At 41.2% G+C, this 21,993-nt stretch overlaps 1 protein-coding gene across 1 annotated transcript; it reads right to left on the bottom strand.

Moving 5' to 3' along the window:
• Positions 1–19,343: 19,343 nt before the first annotated feature.
• Positions 19,344–20,010, bottom strand: LOC138905884 (uncharacterized). The gene is made up of 2 exons (XM_070194397.1): positions 19,720–20,010; positions 19,344–19,652 (listed from the first exon to the last, which is right to left on the bottom strand). Exons 1-2 carry the CDS (start codon positions 20,008–20,010, stop codon positions 19,344–19,346), a joined length of 600 nt encoding a protein of 199 aa, XP_070050498.1.
• Positions 20,011–21,993: the final 1,983 nt, after the last annotated feature.

The following is a 21,993-nucleotide window of genomic DNA, read 5'->3' as shown; positions in this document are numbered from 1 at the left end:
TCAATTCTTGCCCAAGTTTTGAAAGATTAAGAAGGGAAACTCACTAGGTCTTCATTCCAGAGGTAAGATTCTACACCCTAATCCTCACTTTCGAATTTTATGTAGAAATAGATAACTAGCAAGATAATTTCTGGGCAGGAGGGTTGTTTATTTACATGCATGTACTATAAAAGGGTGTAGGAAGATTGTTGAGCTAAAAATGATAAAGATTGGGTTGTGGGATGATGGAATTCTCCATAAAAGGACTTTGGAACCTTAATGCACACTTAGTGTTTGATAAAATGCTCAAATGAACTAGGACCATGATCATCTTCCTAATTTTGATTCAATTTATTATATTTCTATAATAGATTGAAGTTGCTAAGAATTTCGAAATATTTTAGAGTTTAAGGAAGCTCAATTGAGGTATGTTGGCTAAACCCTTCTCTTAGAATTTAATTCCATGATATTCATGTAATTGATGCAAGTTCCGAGTGATTCATTATGAAATTGGCTATTCCGAGTAAGATTGGATTGAAAGATATATGTTCAACAAGCATCCCAAATGCTTTATTCATGTTATGTTACCAATTGAAGATGTGTTAAAATATGGGTTGTGCGTTAATAATGTTTCGATTTTAAGTCAAGTTCAAATAAAGGCTAGTATGCCAAATATTATGAAATATCTCTATGTGCCTTAGACTCTAAATTGCTCACATGTGTACTACACACCTTGATTTGAATTGTATTTATTGTTGATATGATAATGATATTTTAAATTTATAAGGTGAGCATGAAATACTGAATATGGCCAATGTGCTAAGAATGATCTTACAATTATGGCCACTAGTGCCAATAAAATGAAATGATGTGAAAGTATTATGAAATGCGATGATTGATATAAAAAGGTTGATGTCTCAAATAAGACAGCCTAGCTGATCGGATCGTGATCGGACACCATGCCGCACACATGGTGGTGATTGTGCTGGAAATTGCAATTGAAATGGTAATTGTGGTTGATGTCCCTAATGGATAGCCTAGCCGATCGGGTTGTGATCGGACTCCGTATTAAAGACGGTGGTATTGATATTGAGAGTAATTGTGGTTGATGTCTCTAATGAGATAGCCTAGCCGATCGGGTCGTGATCGGACTCCGTGCTGAGAGTACGGTGGTATTGATATGGGGAATAATGGTATTGTGAATAATGATATACCGATACTAAAAATCTCCCAATGTGAGATATGGAAATTAATTTGAAAAGTGTCTTGATCGTAAATTGAGGTTTGATGTTGATTAAAGCTTCCTTTGATATTATGATAATTTTGTTTGTATTATTTGTCATTCTATTGAGAGAGTGTTTAGTTATATATACCAGTGCTATTCGACAGTACTAACGTCCATTTTATCGGGGGCGCTGCATCTTTCAATGGATGCAGGTGGTTCCACAGCAGGAGATATTGGTCAGTGATAGCAGTACACCTTCTTCCCAACTGACTTGGTGAGCCCCACTTTATTCCGGGTTCATGAATCTTTTGTACTTTGTGTATTCTGTTTGAGGTATAGCTGGGCCTTATTGCCGGCATTATCATTGTACTCTTCTTTATCTATAGATGCTCTGTAGACATAGTGTGGGTTGTATATTGGTGCTGGGCGAGACAAACTATGCTACATTGTGGTTGTATTACTTGTCCATTTGAGACATTAAAAATGGTAAAACTTATGGTAAGAAATTGATAATTGCAGACATGACTACTTTATTATTTAATAAAGGAAAATATATATTCTCTTTATTCATGAATGAGTTTGGGTAGAAGGAATCTAACAGGCTTGCTCGGTCGGGTTCACTCGGTTGAGCGCCGGTCGCGCGCCTCGGTTTTGGGGCATGACAAACTTGGTATCAGAGCCTAAGTTTTTAAAGTTTCCTAGGATGTCTCGGAGCCGTATCTAGTAGAGTCCTTATTATCGGTGTGTTGTCGACCACATCTATAATTAGGATGCTACATGGGCAATTAGGAATAATACCCTTCTTTCATGTTCTTGATCGTACGATAAAGCTGGTTGTAAGATTGTTCCTCCTTTAACTCCTGAGTTGCTCTAATTTTCAGTACATGGCACCTAAGAAGAAGGCAAGAACTGGCCAAAGAGCCAATGTCACCCCAGGAGTGACGTTGATCGTATAATTCATGATGCGGGTGAGCACCCAAGGATTGAGGATATTCCTCCAGTTACTACACTGCATGACTCTACTACAACTGATCAGACCGCACATGTCCCTACATTTACTGAAGGTGCAACAGTTCCTCCAACTGATATACCAGTTCCACCTCCAGTTCCAGCTTCTGATTCTGGTGTTTCTGATGTTGATCTTAGGGGAGCCATACAGATGTTGGCTCAAATATTAGCTTTCCAAACCCAGAGGTCAAATGTTGCACCCACTTATTCCAGTCAGCTAGGGGATTCTACTGGTTCCAGGGTGAAGATCCTCTAGTGTTCACGGGTACTAACCTAGAGGAAGATCCCCAGGATTTCATTGATGAGATGCATAAGACTCTCAGAGTTATGCGTGCTACTGAAACAGAGGCAGTAGAATTGGCCTCCTACCGTGTGAAAGAGGTGGCATATTCTTGGTTTGAATTATGGGAGAAGTCTCACGAAGAAGGGAGCCCTCCGGCAAGGTGTGGTGAGTTTGCCGATGCCTTCATTGATCATTTCTTGCCTGCCGAGACTAAGGAAGCCCATGCTGCTGAGTTTGAGAGCATGAGGCAAGGTAGCCTGAGTGTGTGGGATTACCATATGAGATTCGCGTACCTGTCTAAGTATGCTATTTATATGTTGCCCATTATGGAGGCTAGAGTGCGCCGATTTGTACAGGGCCTTAGTCCCTTGGTAATTAATGAGGCTGCTACAACTACCTTGAATTCTGATATGAACTATGGAAAGATTGTGGTATTCGCTCAAGCCACAGAGACCCGCAACTTAAGGAACAGAATGAAGCAACATGGTAGTAATAAGGCCCGGTCTGCGGGCAACTTTGGTGGTTCTTCTGGTGGTGGCAAGTCAACATTTAGAGGAGGGTCATCAGGGCCATCACAGTCCTTTGCTCAGCCTTCGGCTAGTGCACCGTCATCAGGGCCTAGTCAGCAGCAGCAGTGGAGCCATTTCAGGCCTAGTCAGGGCAACGGGGGCTCAAATCAGTAGGGTCGTCATGGTGGTAGATTCCAGTAGCAGAGGAGGCCCCCATGTCCTTGTTGTGGGAAGATGCACCTAGGAATATGCTACATGGACTTACCCATATGCTACAGATGCGTATTGAGGGGTCACATTCAAAGGGATTGCCGTTCGTCCCGCCAGGGTGCGGGCAGGGGCATGGCACAGCCAGCCAATTCTGCAGCTACTACATCTGCAGCACCTCCTCCAGCTCGAGACACTCCAACGCCCGCAGGGCATGGTGCAGCTAGGGGTGGAGCACAGAGTTCAGGAGGATCCGGCCGTTTCTATGTTATGATGGGTAATCAGAATTCAAAGGCTTCTCCAGATGTTGTCACAAGTATATTGATTGTCCAATCTCATGATGTATATGCTCTTATTGATCCCGGTTCCACTTTGTCATATGTCATACCTTATGTTGCTATGGAATTTAGGATAGAATCAGAATAACTTTATGAGCCGTTCTCTGTATTTACTCCGGTTGGTGAGTCTATTTTTGCCGCGTGGTTTTATAGGGATTGTGTTGTCATATTGCATGGTCGGAACAGTGGTCGGACCACCGTGGCCGATCTTATTGAATTGAGAATGGTCGATTTTGATGTGATAATAGGGATGGATTAGCTTTATTCATGTTTTGCCAAGCTTGATTGCCGAACCAGGACTGTTAGGTTCGAATTTCCAATTGAGCCAGTTATTGAGTGGAAGGGTGTTGATGTAGTGCCGAAGGGTAGGTTTATTTCTTACCTTAAGGCCACAAAGATAATCAACAAGGGATGTATTTACCATTTGGTCCGGTTTACGGACACCGATGTGAGGCACCTACACTTCAGTCCGTGCCTGTTGCGAATGAATTTCCGGGAGTCTTTCTTGATGAACTCCCTGGGATCCCACCAGACAGGGAGATTGATTTTGGGATTGATGTGATGCCAGACACACGTTCTATATCTATTCCACCCTACAGAATGGCACCGGCAGAATTGAATGAGCTAAAGGAACAATTAAGAGATTTGTTAGAAAAGGATTTCATCCGACCGAGTATGTCGCCTTGGGGCACACCGGTCCTTTTTGAAAGAAAGAAAGATGGGTCACTGAGAATGTGTATAGACTATCGGCAGCTTAATAAAGTAACAGTCAAAAATAAGTACCCACTGCCAAGGATAGATGAGTTGTTTCACCAATTGCAAGGTGCTAGGTACTTCTCCAAAATTGATTTAAGGTCCGAGTATCACCAATTGAAGATCATGGAGCGGGATATTTCAAAAATAATTTTTAGGACACGATATGGGCATTTTGAATTTTTGGTGATGCCTTTTGGGCTAACAAATGCCCCAACAACCTTCATGGATCTTATGAATCACGTTTTTAAGCCATTCCTCAACTCCTTTGTGATAGTGTTCATTGACGATATTCTTGTATATTCACGAAGTCAGGAGGACCATACTGACCATCTTAGGGTAGATCTGCAAACCCTGCATCAGCACAAATTATATGCAAAGTTTTCAAAATGTGAATTTTGGCTCGAGTCAGTCATATTCTTGGGTCATGTTGTCTCTAACGAAGGAATTAAGGTTGATCCTCAGAAAATTGCAGCTGTGAAGAATTGGCCGAGGCCTACAACTCCAACAGAGATTCACAGTTTCTTAGGCTTAGCTGGATATTACAGAAAGTTCGTGGAGGGGTTTTCTACTCTTGCCTCTCCATTGACTAAATTGACGCAGAAGGCAATTAAGTTCCAATGGTCAGATGCTTGTGAAAAGAGTTTCCAGGAATTGAAAGCAAGATTAACTACGGCACCGGTGTTGACTCTACTAGAGGGTATAGATGGATTTGTGGTATATTGTGATGCTTCAGGAATCGAGCTTGGGTGTGTATTAATGCAACATGGGAAGGTGATAGCTTATGCTTCTAGGCAACTCAAGAATCATGAAAAGAACTATCCAACACATGATTTAGAACTTGGCGTCATTATTTATATGGTGTCCATGTGGATATATTCACTGACCATAAGAGCCTTCAATATATTTTCAAACAGAAGGAATTGAATCTGAGGCAGAGAAGATGGCTTGAATTACTCAAGGATTATGACATTGATATTTTATACCATCCGGGGAAAGCTAATGTTGTGGTAGATGCTCTTAGCCGAAACTCTATGGGTAGTTTAGCACACTTGGAGGCATATCAAAGGCCATTTGCCAAGGAAGTTCATCGATTGGCTAGTTTGGGAGTTCGTCTTAGGGACTCTAGTGAAGGAGGGGTAATTGTGCAGAATAGGGCTGAATCATCGTTTGTTGTGGAAGTCAAAGAGAAGCAATACAACGATCCATTGTTGGTGCAAGTGAAAGAGGGAATTCATAAACATAAGACCATGGACTTTTCTCTTGGCATGGATGATGGTACACTAAGGTACCAAGGGCGACTATGTGTTCCAAATGTGGATGGTTTCCGTGAAAGAATTTTGATTGAAGCTCACACTTCTAGATATTCCGTGCACCCAGGTTCTACAAAAATGTATCATGATCTTAAGGAAGTCTATTGGTGGAATGATATGAAGAGGAATGTGGCGGACTATGTGGCAAGATGTCCGAATTGTCAGCAAGTGAAGGCCGAATACCAAAGGCCAGGTGGGTTGGCACAGAACATAGAAATTCCAATGTGGAAATGGAAAATGATTAATATGGACTTTGTGGTAGGATTACCGCACACTCCGCACAAGTTTGACTCAATTTGGGTGATTGTGGATCGACTCACGAAGTCAGCACACTTTTTGCCGGTTAAGTCTACCAACACAGAGGAGCAGTATACTCAGTTGTATATCAAAGAAATAGTCAGGTTGTATGGCACCCCAGTTTCCATCATTTATAATCGGGGAGCACAATTCACTGCTAATTTTTGGAAGAAATTTCAGCAAGGTTTGGGTACTCAGGTGAATCTTAGTACAGCCTTTCACCGCAGAGTGACGGGCAGGCAAAGCGGACTATTCAAACGCTTGAGAATATGTTGTGTGCTTGTGTGCTAGTCCTCAAAGGTAGCTGGGATGATCATTTACCACTTATAGAATCTGAATATAACAACCGCTATCATGCTAGCATTCAGATGGCACCGTTCGAGGCTTTATATGGTAGGAGATGTAGATCTCCCATTGGGTGGTTCGAAATTGGGGAAGTAGAGTTGATAGGGCCAGACCACTATAGAAAAATTTAAAATCATTAAGGAGCGGTTGAAGACTGCTCAGAGTCATCGGAAATCTTATTCGGATGTTTGTCGTAGGGATTTAGAGTTCAAAGAAGATGATTGGGTATTCTTGAATGTTTCCCCCATGAAGGGTGTAATGCGATTTGGTAAGAAAGGGAAATTGGGTCCGAGGTATGTCGGACCGTACAAAATCATTCAAAGAATCGGTGAGGTGGCGCACAAGCTTGAGCTACCACCTGAGATGTCATTAGTACACCCGGTGTTTCATGTGTCTATGTTGAAAAAAGTAGTTGGATATCCGACACTCGTTGTTCCGATTGAGACTATTGAGGTAAATGAAAAATTGACTTACGAAGAGATTTTGGTTTCCATTATTGATTGCCAAGTCCGGAAATTGAGAAATAAAGAAATTACCTCAGTGAAAGTGTTGTGGCTAAACCAACAGGTTGAAGAGGCTACTTGGGAGGCCGAGGAAGAAATGAAGAAAAAGTATCCTTACTTGTTTGAATGACAATGTATTTATAATGTTGTGATCTAGGAAAATTATAAGACTTACTTTCTATGAATTATGTATTAGTTGTACATTTGATGTTGAGGGTGTTCCGTTCTGGAAATATATTATTTATGAGGCCACAGTTGGTGTTATTTAGTATTATGTTACGTTGTTGGGTTATGTATATGCTGTTAGGATGTGTTTCTGGGGCCCTTTGACATGTGGATAGGCCAAATTACAAACAAAACTATGGCGAAATTTTTGAAAATTTAGGGAGTTAGTCAAATTTGGGGTTGCTAGTTTGTGGTATAAAACAAACTAAGTTGCATAAGATGCTAATGACGGATTTTTACCCTTATTCGAGGATGAATGATCCTAAGCGGGGGAGAATGTAATACCCCGGAAAATTTCGAAGTACTTAAGTGTAAAACCCGATAAAATTTGTAAAGAAAATAATGTTTTATGGTGCCGGACTAGGCTTACGTGTTGAGGATGTACCGGAAAGTAAAGGAAATATTTTTGGCGGAAATGTGCGTTTATGCGCTCCATTATGCGATCGCATAATCACTCTGCGGGCTGCATAATGGCCGGAGGAGTGAGCAGGAGAGGGCCAAATCTGGCAACAGCTATGCGGTCGACTATGCGACCGCATAACTGTTATGCGGTGCATACACAAATTTTTGATCTTTTTGTCAGCAATTATGCAACCGATATGTGGTACACATAACCACTATGCGGTTGCATGTGCGACCGCAGAACAGTTCCGGAGCTCCAGTTTTGGGTTTTTAAAACCCGACCCTATTTCGTTAAATACACTCTTTGGGTCATTTTTGAGCTACAATCTGATATTTTAAAGTGAGAGAGAGTGCCCTAGAGTGAGAAGGTATTCTTCAATTCTTGCCCAAGTTTTGGAAGATTAAGAAGGGAAACTTACTAGGTCTTCATCCTAGAGGTAAGATTCTACACCCTAACCCTCACTTTCGAATTTTATGTAGAAATGGATAGCAAGATAATTTATGGGCAGGAGGGTTGTTTATTTACATGTATGTGCTATAAAAGGGTGTAGGAAGATTGTTTAGCTAAAAATGGTAAAGATTGGGTTGTGGGATGATGGAATTCTCAATAAAAGGACCTTGGAACCCTAATGCACACTTAGTGTTTGATAAAATGCTCGAATGAGCTAGGACCATGATCATCTTCCTAATTTTGATTCAATTTGTTATATTTCTACAATAGATTGAAGTTGCTAAGAATTCCGGAATATTTTAGAGTTTATGGAAGCTCAATTGAGGTATGTTGGCTCAACTCTTCTCTTAGAATTTAATCCCACGATATTCATGTAAATAATGTAAGTCCCGAGTGATTCATTATGAAACTGACTATTCCGAGTAAGATTGGGTTGAAAGATATATGTTCAACAAGTATCCCAAATGATTTATTCATGTTATGTTACCAATTGAGGATGTGTTAAAAAATGGGCTGTGCATTAATAATGTTTCGATTTTAAGTCAAGTTCAAATGAAGGCTATTATGCCAAATTTTGTGAAATATATCTATGTGCCTTAGACTCTAAATTGTTCACGTGTGTACGACACACCTTGATTTGAATTGTATTTGTTGTTGATGATGATAATGATGTCACGACCCAACTGGAGGGTCATGACTAGCACCCGGGCCACACTTTCCGAGCACCAACGTACATTTTATCTAACCTTCCTTATTATCTTTAAGGGCTAACAAGATCAATATAAATAGTAGACATGGATCATGAACATCCAACAATGAAAGATAATGTCATGAACATACATAACATGGGACGACAAGACTGTCAAGAAACTATATATAAGGTACGAGCTAACATGATGCCATGAAAGACTATACAACAAAAATCAGCCGACAAGGCATTCTAAACCATACATAAGTCGACAACTGTCTATGAGCCTCTAAAGGAACATAAGTGCTACAATATTGCCGGAATAGGGCCCCGACATACCCATAATGTCTATAACAAAAATGCATACCAAGACCACGGCAAGTCCGGAGAAGGGATCTCGCCAATAACCGCTGAACTGCACAGCCTACTGTGGTGGGGGAGCTACATCTACCTGTCTATCAGGACCTGCAGTACGACATGCAGCGTCCACAAATAAAAAGGACATCAATACGAATAAAGTACTGAGTATGTGAGGCAAGAAAGCATAAGTAAGAACAGTAATATAAACAGGGATAGAGAATATACAACCTGTGACATCTGGGTACCTCTGAGGGCTACTGACATGAAATACATGATACATACATATATATACATAAACTTTTAAAACATATGCCTTTGTGGGCATCACCATCATCATATCGTACCCGGCCATAATAGGCTCGGTAAAACATACCCGGCCATCATAGGGCTCGGTAGAATCGTACCCGGCCACGTGGAGCTCGGTAAAACCCAACTGATCAGTGGTTGCACAATAGGTGCCATACCCGGCCGACTATAGCGCGGCTCGGTAGAGTAAAATAGATACATATATATGATGCATGCTGGACTCATTGGAATCACATTTTGAACCTTTCGGAGTGACGTAAGGTCGGTATCCTTCGTACATGTTATTAGGATTAACTCTTCATCAAGAATCTTATAAGAATCAGGAACTACTAACAACATTGATAATATAAGAATAAGAGAAGTAACATCAATATCAATCGTTTCATAAGAAGGGCAGCAATGTAAGTACTGCTAGCTTCTAAGAGTAGAGTATCTTTGGGAGCTCGTTCATTACATTATGTACAACCGGAGTCGTGCAAAAGAATGAAGGGGATAGCCTCACATACCTTGTATATACTTCCCAACCTCAAGCTATGCAAATGTCACGACTCCTTAGTCTACAATAAGACAAATGACACTATCATTATCGTTTAAGCGTCATAACTATTATGTATCGACCACAACCTATTTTACGATGAAACGGACAGCACCTCCCCTATTTATATGACTTCCCACAAGTCAATACAATCACCAAACAGCCCAAACAACATCATTAATAATCATATTGAGCCTCCAAAACAGTCCACCAACCAACAACATTACTACCAAGCCTTTCGATATATATTTCACAAGTTCTAGCTTCAACGACTTAGCTGCAACTTGGATAATCTTAAATATATATAGAGTAAGAGGTTCCTTACCTTTAAACAGAAAGAACAACTCCAATTTGACCTTAATTTTCCACGAAATATCCCTTCAATTCTGCCACAAGAACAAGGAAGCGAAACTAGCAATTAATTCGGGTTTTTCGGCACTAGAATTACTTTAGAAGACTTGAAATCACCTAGGGTTGATATTAAAAACTTGAAGGTGTATTTACAGGACATAAAACACTTAAAACAACCTCCCACATGAGCTGGAACAACACAAAAATCAGCAACAACAAGAAGAACAAGAAACTTACTAGCGCCACGGGATTCCCGACATTTGATTTGTGTTGTTTGCCCTTTGTTTGGGTCTTGGATCATGAGAGAACCTTGAGAGACTGTTTTTAGGGTTATAAGGTCTGAATATACTGAAAAATAATGACTTAAAACGGGGTTGAGGTATCTTATATATGTCCATATGTCTTAAACCGCCTTTGTGGGCCCCATAGAGAGCAGCTTGGCGCACTCTCGCGAAAACGCGAATATCTCTCTATTCCGAGATCGTATCGACGAACGGTTTAATGCGTTGGAAACTAGACTCATAGATCTTCATAGAGCCGTTTCACCTTATAATGCGTCCTTCTTTCCCCGGCATCCTCATTATCTTCACTCTGGAATAGGTAAGGGTATTTAGACTTCATCTCCTCTTCTACTTCCCATGTCATTTCTTCTATATTCTTGTTCCTCCATAATACTTTCACGGAAGCTACATCCTTTGTTCTCAGCTTGCAGACTTGTCGATCTAATATAGCCACTGGCACTTCATCATATGATAGATCCTTTGTAACTTGTACATCTTTGATAGGGACGACCCGAGAAGGGTCTCCAATACATTTCCTTAACATAGATACATGGAATACCGTGTGGACAAATTCCAATTCAGATGGCAATTCTAACTCATAAGCAACCTGTCCAATTCGTCGAAGAATTTTGTACGGCCCAATATACCACGGACTCAACTTACCCTTCTTCCCAAAACGCATAACACCCTTTATCGGCGAGATCTTCAGGAAAACCCAATCACCAACCTCAAATTCCAGATCATGACGTCGGACGTCGGAATAAGACTTTTGCCTGTTTTGTGCCGTCCTCAGTCACTCTTGTATCACTTTCACCTTCTCAATGGCTTGGTGAATCAAATCTGGCCCATATAATTCTGTCTCACCGACTTCGAACCATCCAACTGGTGATCTACATCTCCTCCCGTACAGTGCCTCATACGGGGCTATTTTAATACTGGAATGGTAGCTATTATTGTAGGCAAATTCTATAAGTGCCAGATGGTCATCCCAATTCCCCTTGAAATCTAGAACACATGCTCGTAGCATATCTTCAAGCGTCTGGATGGTACGTTCAGCCTGTCCGTCAGTCTGCGGATGGAATGCAGTGCTGAGATTTACTTGTGTGCCTAAACCCTTCTGAAAAGACCTCCAAAAGTTAGCCGTAAATTGAGCTCCTCGGTCTGATATAATAGATACTGGCACACCATGAAGCCTAACAATCTCCTTGATATACAACTTCGCATAATCTTCAGCCGTGTAAGTTGTCTTAACTGGCAGAAAATGGGCAGATTTTGTAAGTCGATCAACTATCACCCAGATGGAGTCAAACTTATGATAAGAGCGAGGTAATCCAATAATGAAGTCCATATTAATCACCTCCCATTTCCAGGTCGGAATCTCTATATTCTGAATCAATCCACTAGGTTTCTGATGCTCGATCTTTACTTGTTGACAATTAGGACACTGGGCTACAAATTCTGCAATAGACTTCTTCATGTTATCCCACCAATACTGCTCCTTAACGTCATGATACATCTTTGTCGAGCCAGGATGGATAGAATATCGGGACTGGTGAATCTCAATCATAATCTTCTCTCGCAACCCTGCCACACTAGGTACACATAATCGGCCCTGGTATCTCAGTGTCCCATCTCCTCCGATCTTGAAAGCTGTAATCTTACACTGCTGAATTCCCTCTCTCAATCTTACTAAGGTAGGATCTTCATATTGCCGTGCTTTTACCTCGGCTACCAAAGATGATTCTGCTGTATTCTGTACAGTAACACCTCCGTCATCAGAGTCCAACAATCTGATTCTCATATTGGCCAGCTGGTGAAGCTCTTTGGTCAACCCTTGTCTACCTGCCTCAATATGTATTAAGCTTCCCATTGACTTACGGCTGAGAGCATCTGCCACAACATTAGCTTTACCGGGATGGTACAATATCTCGACATCGTAGTCTTTCAGTAATTCAAGCCACCTACGCTGCCTCAAATTCAACTCCTTCTGCTTGAAGATGTATTGTAAACTCTTGTGATCTGTGTAGATGTCAACATGGACGCCGTATAAGTAGTGCCGCCATATCTTCAAAGCATATATTACTGCAGCCAATTCCAAATCATGAGTCGGGTAATTCTTTTCATGCTTCTTCAATTGTCTTGATGCATAAGCAATCACCTTCCCACGTTGCATCAATACACACCCCAAACCTATACCTGAGGCATCACAATATACCACATAACCTTCTGTTCCTTCTGGGAGAGTGAGCACTGGCACAGATGTCAATCGATTCTTTAGCTCTTGAAAACTATGTTCACAAGCATCAGACCACTGGAACTTGGTAGCTTTCTGTGTTAACTTAGTCAATGGTGCTGATATAGAGGAAAACCCTTCTACAAACCGCCTATAATATCCTGCTAGCCCCAGGAAGCTGCGGACTTCTGACGGTGTTGTAGGTCTCGGCCAATTCTTCACTGCATCGATCTTCTGAGTGTCGACACTAATACCCTCATCAGATATCACATGGCCAAGGAATGCTACTGAGTTCAGCCAGAATTCACATTTAGAGAGCTTAGCATATAACTTATGATCCTGAAGGGTCTATAATACTATCCGCAAGTGGCCTGCATGTTCCGCCTCCGAACGAGAATACACCAGAATGTCATCAATGAATACGATCACGAACACATCAAGATAGGGCCTGAATACACTATTCATGAGATCCATAAAAGCTGCTGGGGCATTTGTTAGCCCGAACGACATCACCAAGAACTCAAAATGCCCATATCTTGTCCGGAAGGCCGTCTTTGGAATATCCTTCTCCTTAACCCTCACCTGATGATACCCTGAACGCAAGTCAATCTTGGAGAAATACTTGGCACCCTGGAGTTGGTCAAACAGGTCATCAATTCTTAGAAGTGGATACTTGTTCTTTATTGTAAACTTATTCAACTGTCGATAATCGATACACATCCTTAACGATCCATCTTTCTTCCGCACGAACAAGACTGGCGCACCCCAAGGTGAAGTGCTAGGCCTAATGAAACCCTTATCCAGCAAGTCCTTCAACTGTGCCTTCAACTCTCGCAACTCTGCCGGGGCCATCCTATATGGAGGGATAGAGATCGGTTGAGTGTCAGGCAATGCATCAATGCTAAACTCAATCTCCCTTTCAGGAGGAAGGCCTGGGAGTTCATCTGGGAAAACATCTGGAAATTCATTGACCACGTGGATTAATTGTAGAGTAGGCGGCTTCGCCTCCGCATCCCTAACGCGAACAAGATGATAAATGTAACCTTTTGAGATCATCTTCCTTGCCTTAAGATAGGAAATAAACCTACCTTTCGGCGTAGCAATGTTCCCCTTCCATTCAATGGCGGGTTCACAAGGAAACTGAAACTTAACCATCTTCGTACGACAATCAACATTTGCATAGCATGAGGCCAACCAGTCCATTCCCATTATCACATCGAAATCAACCATTTCTAACTCAAATAAATTTGCCGAGGTTTGACGACTACAAATCATCACAGTGCAACCTTTATATACCCTTCTAGTAATCACAGAATCTCCTATCGGAGTGGATACCGCAAGTGGTTTACTTATCAATTCAGGTTCAATGCCAAACTTATTAGCCACAAAGGGTGTAACATATGATAAGGTAGATCCTGGATCAATTAGCGCATATACATCATAAGAAAACACAGACAATATACCTGTAACAACATCCGGAGATGACTCGAGATCTTGTCGACCTATTAGAGCATAGGTTCGATTTTGAGCACCACTCGAACTCGGCACTGAACCTCTACCTCTACCACGACCTGTCGACTGTTGAAAACCTTGTGCTGGAGGTCGAACTGATGAGGAAGAACCAGACACAGATCCAGTCGGTTGAGCCATACCACCACCTCCTCTGTTAGGACAATCCCGCATCATATGGCCACGTTGTCCGCAAGAATAGCACGCATCGGAACCTCGACGGCACAGTCCAAAGTGGGCCTTGCCGCACTGATCACAACGAGGTGTTGGGGGTCTCGTCTGACTAGTATCTCTATGAAATTGTGAGCCTGATGCCCTCAAACTCTGACCTGAACCAGAATAGGTAAATCGATCATACCGAGGCCTCTGAAACTTTGGAGGAGCACTAGCTACAGGTGGCGCCGAACTCCTCGAAGATTGGGGCCTGATACTGCCTCTGAACTCATCAGAATACCCTGCAAATCTCGCCCTCTTATGCTGGCCCCTATCCTGCTCCCTATCTTCCCTTTGCTGGCGCTTACGATCCTCTAGGGTCTGGGCATAAGCCTGAATACGGGAAATATCCATGCCCTCTACCAAGGAGGCTGTTGTGCACTCATTTATCAGATGTGGTCCCAACCCGTTCACGAACAGATGCACCCTATCACTCATCTCGGCCACCATATGGGGAGCATACCTTGCTAAAGAATCAAACTGTATACTATACTCTCGTACACTCATATTACCCTGTCGAAGGTTCAAGAACTTATCAGCTCTAGCTCGTCGTATCTCAACTGGCAAGTAGTGACGAAGAAAGGCCTCAGAAAATTCCTTCCACACGGCTGGAGGAGCGTTCGGACCCCTAGATCTCTCCCAACTATCATACCAGAAAACCGCTAAATCCCGTAACCGATAAGAAGCCAACTCTACTGCCTCCGTATCACTAGCATGCATAACCCGCAATGTACGATGAATCTGATCAATAAATATTTGTGGGTCCTCCTTGGGGTCTGATCCGGTAAACACTGGAGGGTCTAGATTAATAAAATCACGAACTCTCGCACTAACCGGTTTATCAGCAGCACCGGTATTCTGCCTCTGAGCCTGAGCAGCTACCAAGCTAGTCAACAATTGCACCGCACTGCGCATATCATGGTCTGTAGTGCCAGACGGAGGAACTGGATGTACTGGGTGCCTCCTAATATCCTCTGGAGGAGACGGAGAGGTATGAGACGGCATCTCACTCTGAGCCTCACTTTGGCCTGCTCTGGCTGGAGGCACCTGAATGTTACCCTCTCCCACAGCTGTATCAAGCCGTTTACTAATTGCTTGCTTCCTAGTCGAAGGCATCGCTGAAAGAAAACAAGGTGAATATTAGATATGAACACTTACTACTCAACTCTACGCACGATCTAGATTCAGGAAGAAGGTAACAACCCTAGATGTCACGTAGCCTCCTGATTATAAATGTGGCGCGCTACACATCCATAATCAAAACTCTACTAGACACGGCTCATAGACATCCCCTAGGACAGACTTGCTCTGATACCAAGTTTGTCACGACCCAACTGGAGGGTCATGACTAGCACCCGGGCCATACTTGCCGAGCACCAACGTACATTTTATCTAACCTTCCTTATTATCTTTAAGGGCTGACAAGATCAATATAAATAGTAGACATGGATCATGAACATCCAACAATGAAAGATAATGTCATGAACATACATAACATGGGACGACAAGACTGTCAAGAAACTATATATAAGGTACGAGCTAACATGATGCCATGAAAGACTATACAACAAAAATCAGCCGACAAGGCATTCTAAACCATACATAAGTCGACACCTGTCTATGAGCCTCTAAAGGAACATAAGTGCTACAATATTGCCGGAATAGGGCCCCGACATACCCATAATGTCTATAACAAAAATGCATACCAAGACCACGGCAAGTCCGGAGAAGGGATCTCGCCAATAACCGCTGAACTGGACAGCCTACTGTGGTGGGGGAGCTACGTCTACCTGTCTATCAGGACCTGCATCACGACATGCAGCGTCCACAAATAAAAAGGACGTCAATACGAATAAAGTACTGAGTATGTGAGGCAAGAAAGCATAAGTAAGAACAGTAATGTAAACAGGGATAGAGAATATACAACCTGTGACATCTGGGTACCTCTGAGGGCTACTGACATGAAATACATGATACATACATATATATACATAAACTTTTAAAACATACGCCTTTGTGGGCATCACCATCATCATATCGTACCCGGCCATAATAGGCTCGGTAAAACGTACCCGGCCATCATAGGGCTCGGTAGAATCGTACCCGGCCACGTGGAGCTCGGTAAAACCCAACTGATCAGTGGTTGCACAATAGGTGCCATACCCGGCCGACTATAGCGCGGCTCGGTAGAGTAAAATAGATACATATATATGATGCATGCTGGACTCATTGGAATCACATTTTGAACCTTTCGGAGTGACGTAAGGTCGGTATCCTTCGTACATGTTATTAGGATTAACTCTTCATCAAGAATCTTATAAGAATCAGGAACTACCAACAACATTGATAATATAAGAATAAGAGAAGTAACATCAATATCAATCGTTTCATAAGAAGGGAAGCAATATAAGTACTGCTAGCTTCTAAGAGTAGAGTATCTTTGGGAGCTCGTTCATTACATTATGTACAATCGGAGTCGTGCAAAAGAATGAAGGGGATAGCCTCACATACCTTGTATATACTGCCCAACCTCAAGCTATGCAAATGTCACGACTCCTTAGTCTACAATAAGACAAATGACACTATCATTATCGTTTAAGTGTCGTAACTATTATGTATCGACCACAACCTATTTTACGATGAAACGGACAGCACCTCCCCTATTTATATGACTTCCCACAAGTCAATACAATCACCAAACAGCCCAAACAACATCATTAATAATCATATTGCGCCTCCAAAACAGTCCACCAACCAACAACATTACTACCAAGCCTTTTGATATATATTTCACAAGTTCTAGCTTCAACGACTTAGCTGCAACTTGGATAATCTTAAATATATATAGAGTAAGAGGTTCCTTACCTTTAAACAGAAAGAACAACTCCAATTTCACCTTAATTTTCCACGAAATATCCCTTCAATTCTGCAACAAGAACAAGGAAGCGAAACTAGCTATTAATTCGGGTTTTTCGGCACTAGAATTACTTTAGAAGACTTGAAATCACCTAGGGATGATATTAAAAACTTGAAGGTGTATTTACAGGACATAAAATACTTAAAACAACCTCCCACACGAGCTGGAACAACACAAAAATCAGCAACAACAAGAAGAACAAGAAACTTACTAGCGCCACGGGATTTCCGACATTTGATTTGTGTTGTTTGCCCTTTGTTTGGGTCTTGGATCATGAGAGAACCTTGAGAGACTGTTTTTAGGGTTATAAGGTCTGAATATACTCAAAAATAATGACTTAAAACGGGGTTGAGGTATCTTATATATGTCCATATGTCTTAAACCGCCTTTGTGGGCCCCATAGAGAGCAGCTTGGCGCACTCTCGCGAAAATACGAATATCTCTCTATTCCGAGATCGTATCAACGAACGGTTTAATGCGTTGGAAACTAGACTCATAGATATTCAATTTGATAGGTAGATCACCCCATAATTCCAAGAACATTGGGAGAAAAATGCAGTAACATTTGACCTAAAGTTTAAGTAAAATTATAAACCTAAGTTGCAACAACTTTTATCGACTTTTGTTTCATAACTCACTTGACTTCAAGACTTATGATGCGGATATTATATGATTCAAATACATTAAAACAAGACCTCTTGGGACAATTAATTACCTCTAGTGTTACCCGAAAATACGGGTTACAACATCCTTGATTCGTTTAACTTCAAATACTTGTTAACCACTCTTATACACCCTTGTATCGTTTAAGACCAATAGGATTAACTTCTTATCATCTCAAAGATAATCTCTTCTTGGATTTACGTCGACTAACTTACGGCGTGATCTATGGTATGCGAATTTGGGTTGTAACAAATGATATTTGAAATTGATAAGGTGAGCATGAAATACTGAATATGGCCAACGTGCCAAGAATGATCTTATAATTATGGCCATTAGTGCCAATGAAATGAAAAGATATGAAAGTAATATGAAATGCGATGATTGATATAAAAAAGTTGATGTCTCAAATAAGACAGCCTAGCTGGTCGGGTCGTGATCGGACACCATATCGCACACATGGTAGTGATTGTGCTGGAAATTATTATTGAAATGGTAATTGTGGTTGATGTCCCTAATGGATAGCCTAGCCGATCGGGTCGTGATCGGACTTTGTGTTAAAGACGGTGGTATTGATATTGAGAGTAATTGTAGTTGATGTCTCTAATGAGATAGCGTAGCCGATCGGGTCGCGATCGGACTCCGTGCTGAGAGTACAGTGGTATTGGTATGGGGAATAATGGTATTGTGAATAATGGTATGTCGATACAAAAAATCTCCCAATGTGAGATATGGAAATTAATTTGAACAGTTTCTTGATCCTAAATTGAGGTTTGATGTTGATTAAAGCTTCCTTTGAAATTATGATAATTTTGTTTGTATTATTTGTCATTCTATTGAGAGAGTGTTTAGTTATACATACTAGTGTTATTCGACAGTACTAACGTCCTTTTTGCCGGGGGCACTGCATCTTTCAATGGATGCAGGTGGTTCCACAGTAGGAGATATTGGTCAGTGATAGCAGTGCACCTTTTTCCCAACTGACTTGGTGAGCCCCACTTCATTCCGGGGTCATGTATCTTTTGTACTTTGTGTATTCTGTTTGAGGTATAGCTGGGCCTTATTGCCGGCATTATCATTGTACTCTTCTTTATCTATAGAGGCTCCGTAGACATAGTGTGAGTTGTGTATTGGTGCTGGGCGAGACAAACTATGCTATATTGTGGTTGTATTACTTGTCCATTTGAGACATTAAAAATGGTAAAACTTATGGTAAGAAATTGGTAATTGTAGACATAACCACTTTATTGTTTAATAAAGTAAAATATATATTCTCTTTATTCATGAATGAGTTTGGGTAGAAGGAATCTAACAGACTTGCTCGGTCGGGTTCACTTTGTTGAGCGCCGGTCGCGCTCCTCGATTTTGGGGCGTGACATTTCCATTGTCATCATAAACCAAAATTTTTAATCCCTTTCTAGTTTTCACCCGGGAAAGAGCAACATATAGTTGTCAGTGTGTAAACACATGTTTCTTCAAAAATAATCCCACGTGAGACAATGATTGTCCTTGACTTTTGTTGATTGTCATGGAAAAAGATACAACTATTTGAAGTTGTCTTAGCTGGAACTTAAATGGAATTCTAGCATCAGATGGAGTCAATGTCATTCTTGGAATAAACACTTTCTGTCCAGCCATCTTTCCTAATAAAACCTTTGCTTCAATAACTTGATTTCCAAGTTTGGTTATGATCAAGCTTATTCCATTACATAATCCTGCTGGCTGGTCAATATTTCTTAATAACATCACTGGAATACCAACCTTTAGAGTAAGAGCATGATTTGGAACTCCTGAACATTTAATAGTATTTAAGAATTCTGGTGTGTACATGTTCCAATGCTGAATAAGTATGGTCAGAGCTACAGATTGTATCAGAATTCAAATATGATTTCTCAGAACTTTCATTAAGTGAAATCATATATTCGTTGATTGATTCCACCATATCAAGAGTTGGAGCAAGAATGGCTCGTTGTTGGAGGTATCCTATATCACTGCAACGATTATTGAAATCGGGATATGTACTTTCTACAATTGCAGATATTGGATCAACAGACTGTTTTATCAAAAGATCATCTGGTATTTGGACTTTTTCATAGCCATCAACAGAAGTACCAACCATACCATCGCTAATTTACAAAATCCACTCTGAAAAAACTCTCAACTCATCTAGATGAGTCCCTATTTTATTACCTTGCAATCTCATATTCTTTGTTAACTTTAAGAGTTGACAGTGAGGCCACAAATAAGAAGAATTGAGAGATGCATTAACAATATCTTGCCTAGTGCCTTTTGGAACGACAGGTAATATTTGTCTGAAGTCACCACCAAGAATAATTGTTTTACTTCCAACTGGTCGGTCTAAATTTTCTTCTACGCAAACGCGAGCACTGGCTCGCGAACGCGGAGGCCAGGGGGGAACAGCATTCGCGAATGCGAAAGACATTTGGGCTGCTGCACATCGCGAACGCGGCAGGCCCTTTGGGAACGCGAAAAAGGCCTGACGCCCAGACTTTAAAACATTTCAAAAACGGGATTTTACCCATTTTTCATAAACTCTCCATTAGAGCTCGGCCTAGGTGCGATTTTGAAGGGAAAACTCAACACCAATTCATAGATTTGTACTCTCTAACTCATTTTCTTCCATTTCTATAATCATCCATTAAATTCCTAACCCTAATCTTTGTTCTTTCATGGTAGAAAACTAGGGATTTAGGAAGAATTGAGGGTTTTTGCAAATTGGGGATTTAGACCTCAATTTGGGGTCAGATTCCGAAACTAGTTATATAATCGGGCTCGGGGGTGAATAGGTAAATGGATTTTGGTCCGAACCTCGGATATTGACCAAGCGGGCCCGAGGTCGATTTTTGACTTTTTGGGGGAAAACTTGGGGAATCTAAATTTATGCAATGTAATTTATTTCTTTAGCAATATTTGATATTATTGAGTCGTTTGTGAATAGATATGAGTGGTTTGGAGGTGGATTCGAGAGGAAAAGTGGTAATTGAGCATTGAGTGGCCTTTGGAGCGAGATAAGTATCGTGGTTAACCTTGACTTTAGGGAATAAGACTTGTTTGTCTATTTTCTATATGTTTAAATGTTGGGGAACAACGTATATGTGAGGTGACAAGTACTTATGCGTTGTAGTCGGGTCATAGCATGCGGGTGGGGCTTGATTTCTTGTAATTAAAGCTTCCTTTGTTCATGTTATCTGTGTTTAGACTAGTATTGTTAAATTCATCATTCTTATCATGTTTATGGATCTTTTAGTGATAATTGAGTATTGATTCCGAAGTTGAGGTTGATATTGTGGAACTAAATATTAAAGTAAGGCTTGTACTTGTTATTCTATCTCCCTATTGTTATTTGTTCATTGCATTATGGTAAGGGAGAGTGTTAATGCACGAAGGGTGATGCCGTGCCATATTGTGAGTGTTAATGCACGAAGGGTGATGCCGTGCCATATTGTGAGTGTTAATGCACAAAGGGTGATGTCGTGCCATGTTATGAGAGTTAATGCACGAAGGGTGATGCTGTGCTGTTTCTATTGATTTTAAGGTGAGGTTGAGAGTAAAAGCACGGAGGGTGATGTCGTGCATTTTTCCTTTACTGTGTTTACTTGTTCTTATTGGTTCATAGTATCTTGGTTGTTCAAGTTACCATTCTGCTGTAGTTCTCCATCTCGTATTCCCCCTCATCATGTTCCCCCTCCCGATATTACCTGTCAAGTTTTTCCTTGGTGTTATTTGTATATATACTGTTAAATTGCACAGGTTTGTTATGTAGGTGTCTTGTCATAGCCTCGTCACTACTTCGTCGAGGTTAGGCTCGACACTTACTAGTACATGGGATCGATTGTACTGATACTGCACTCTGCACTTCCTGTGCAGATTTTGGGATTGGTCCTAACTGATCGAGAGGCGTAGCAGCTCAGACAAGTTCATCGGAGACTCAAGGTAGATCTGTTGGCGTTCGCAGACCTTGAAGTCCCCGTCTATCTTTTCAGTATTTTTTTTACTATTTCTTTCTTTCAAATAGTTATATTTCTTTCAGACTTTTATTTGTAGTAAATCTTAGAAGTTCGTGAATTGTGACTCCAGATCT

The sequence above is a fragment of the Nicotiana tomentosiformis genome, chromosome 2 (assembly GCF_000390325.3).
Source record: "Nicotiana tomentosiformis chromosome 2, ASM39032v3, whole genome shotgun sequence".
NCBI lineage: Eukaryota > Viridiplantae > Streptophyta > Magnoliopsida > Solanales > Solanaceae > Nicotiana > Nicotiana tomentosiformis.
Note: the sequence above shows the minus strand (reverse complement) of the source record. Positions and strands in the feature narration are given on the sequence as shown.

What these genes read in the sequence shown, in the direction of transcription:
- LOC138905884 (XM_070194397.1), bottom strand. Translation starts at nt 20,010, where the DNA reads ATGGTTGGTACTTCTGTTGATGGCTATGAAAAAGTCCAAATACCAGAT. An exon ending in CTTATTCAGCATTGGAACAT is followed by an intron (nt 19,653 to 19,719) that starts GTACACACCAGA and finishes CTTACTCTAAAG; the next exon opens with GTTGGTATTCCAGTGATGTT.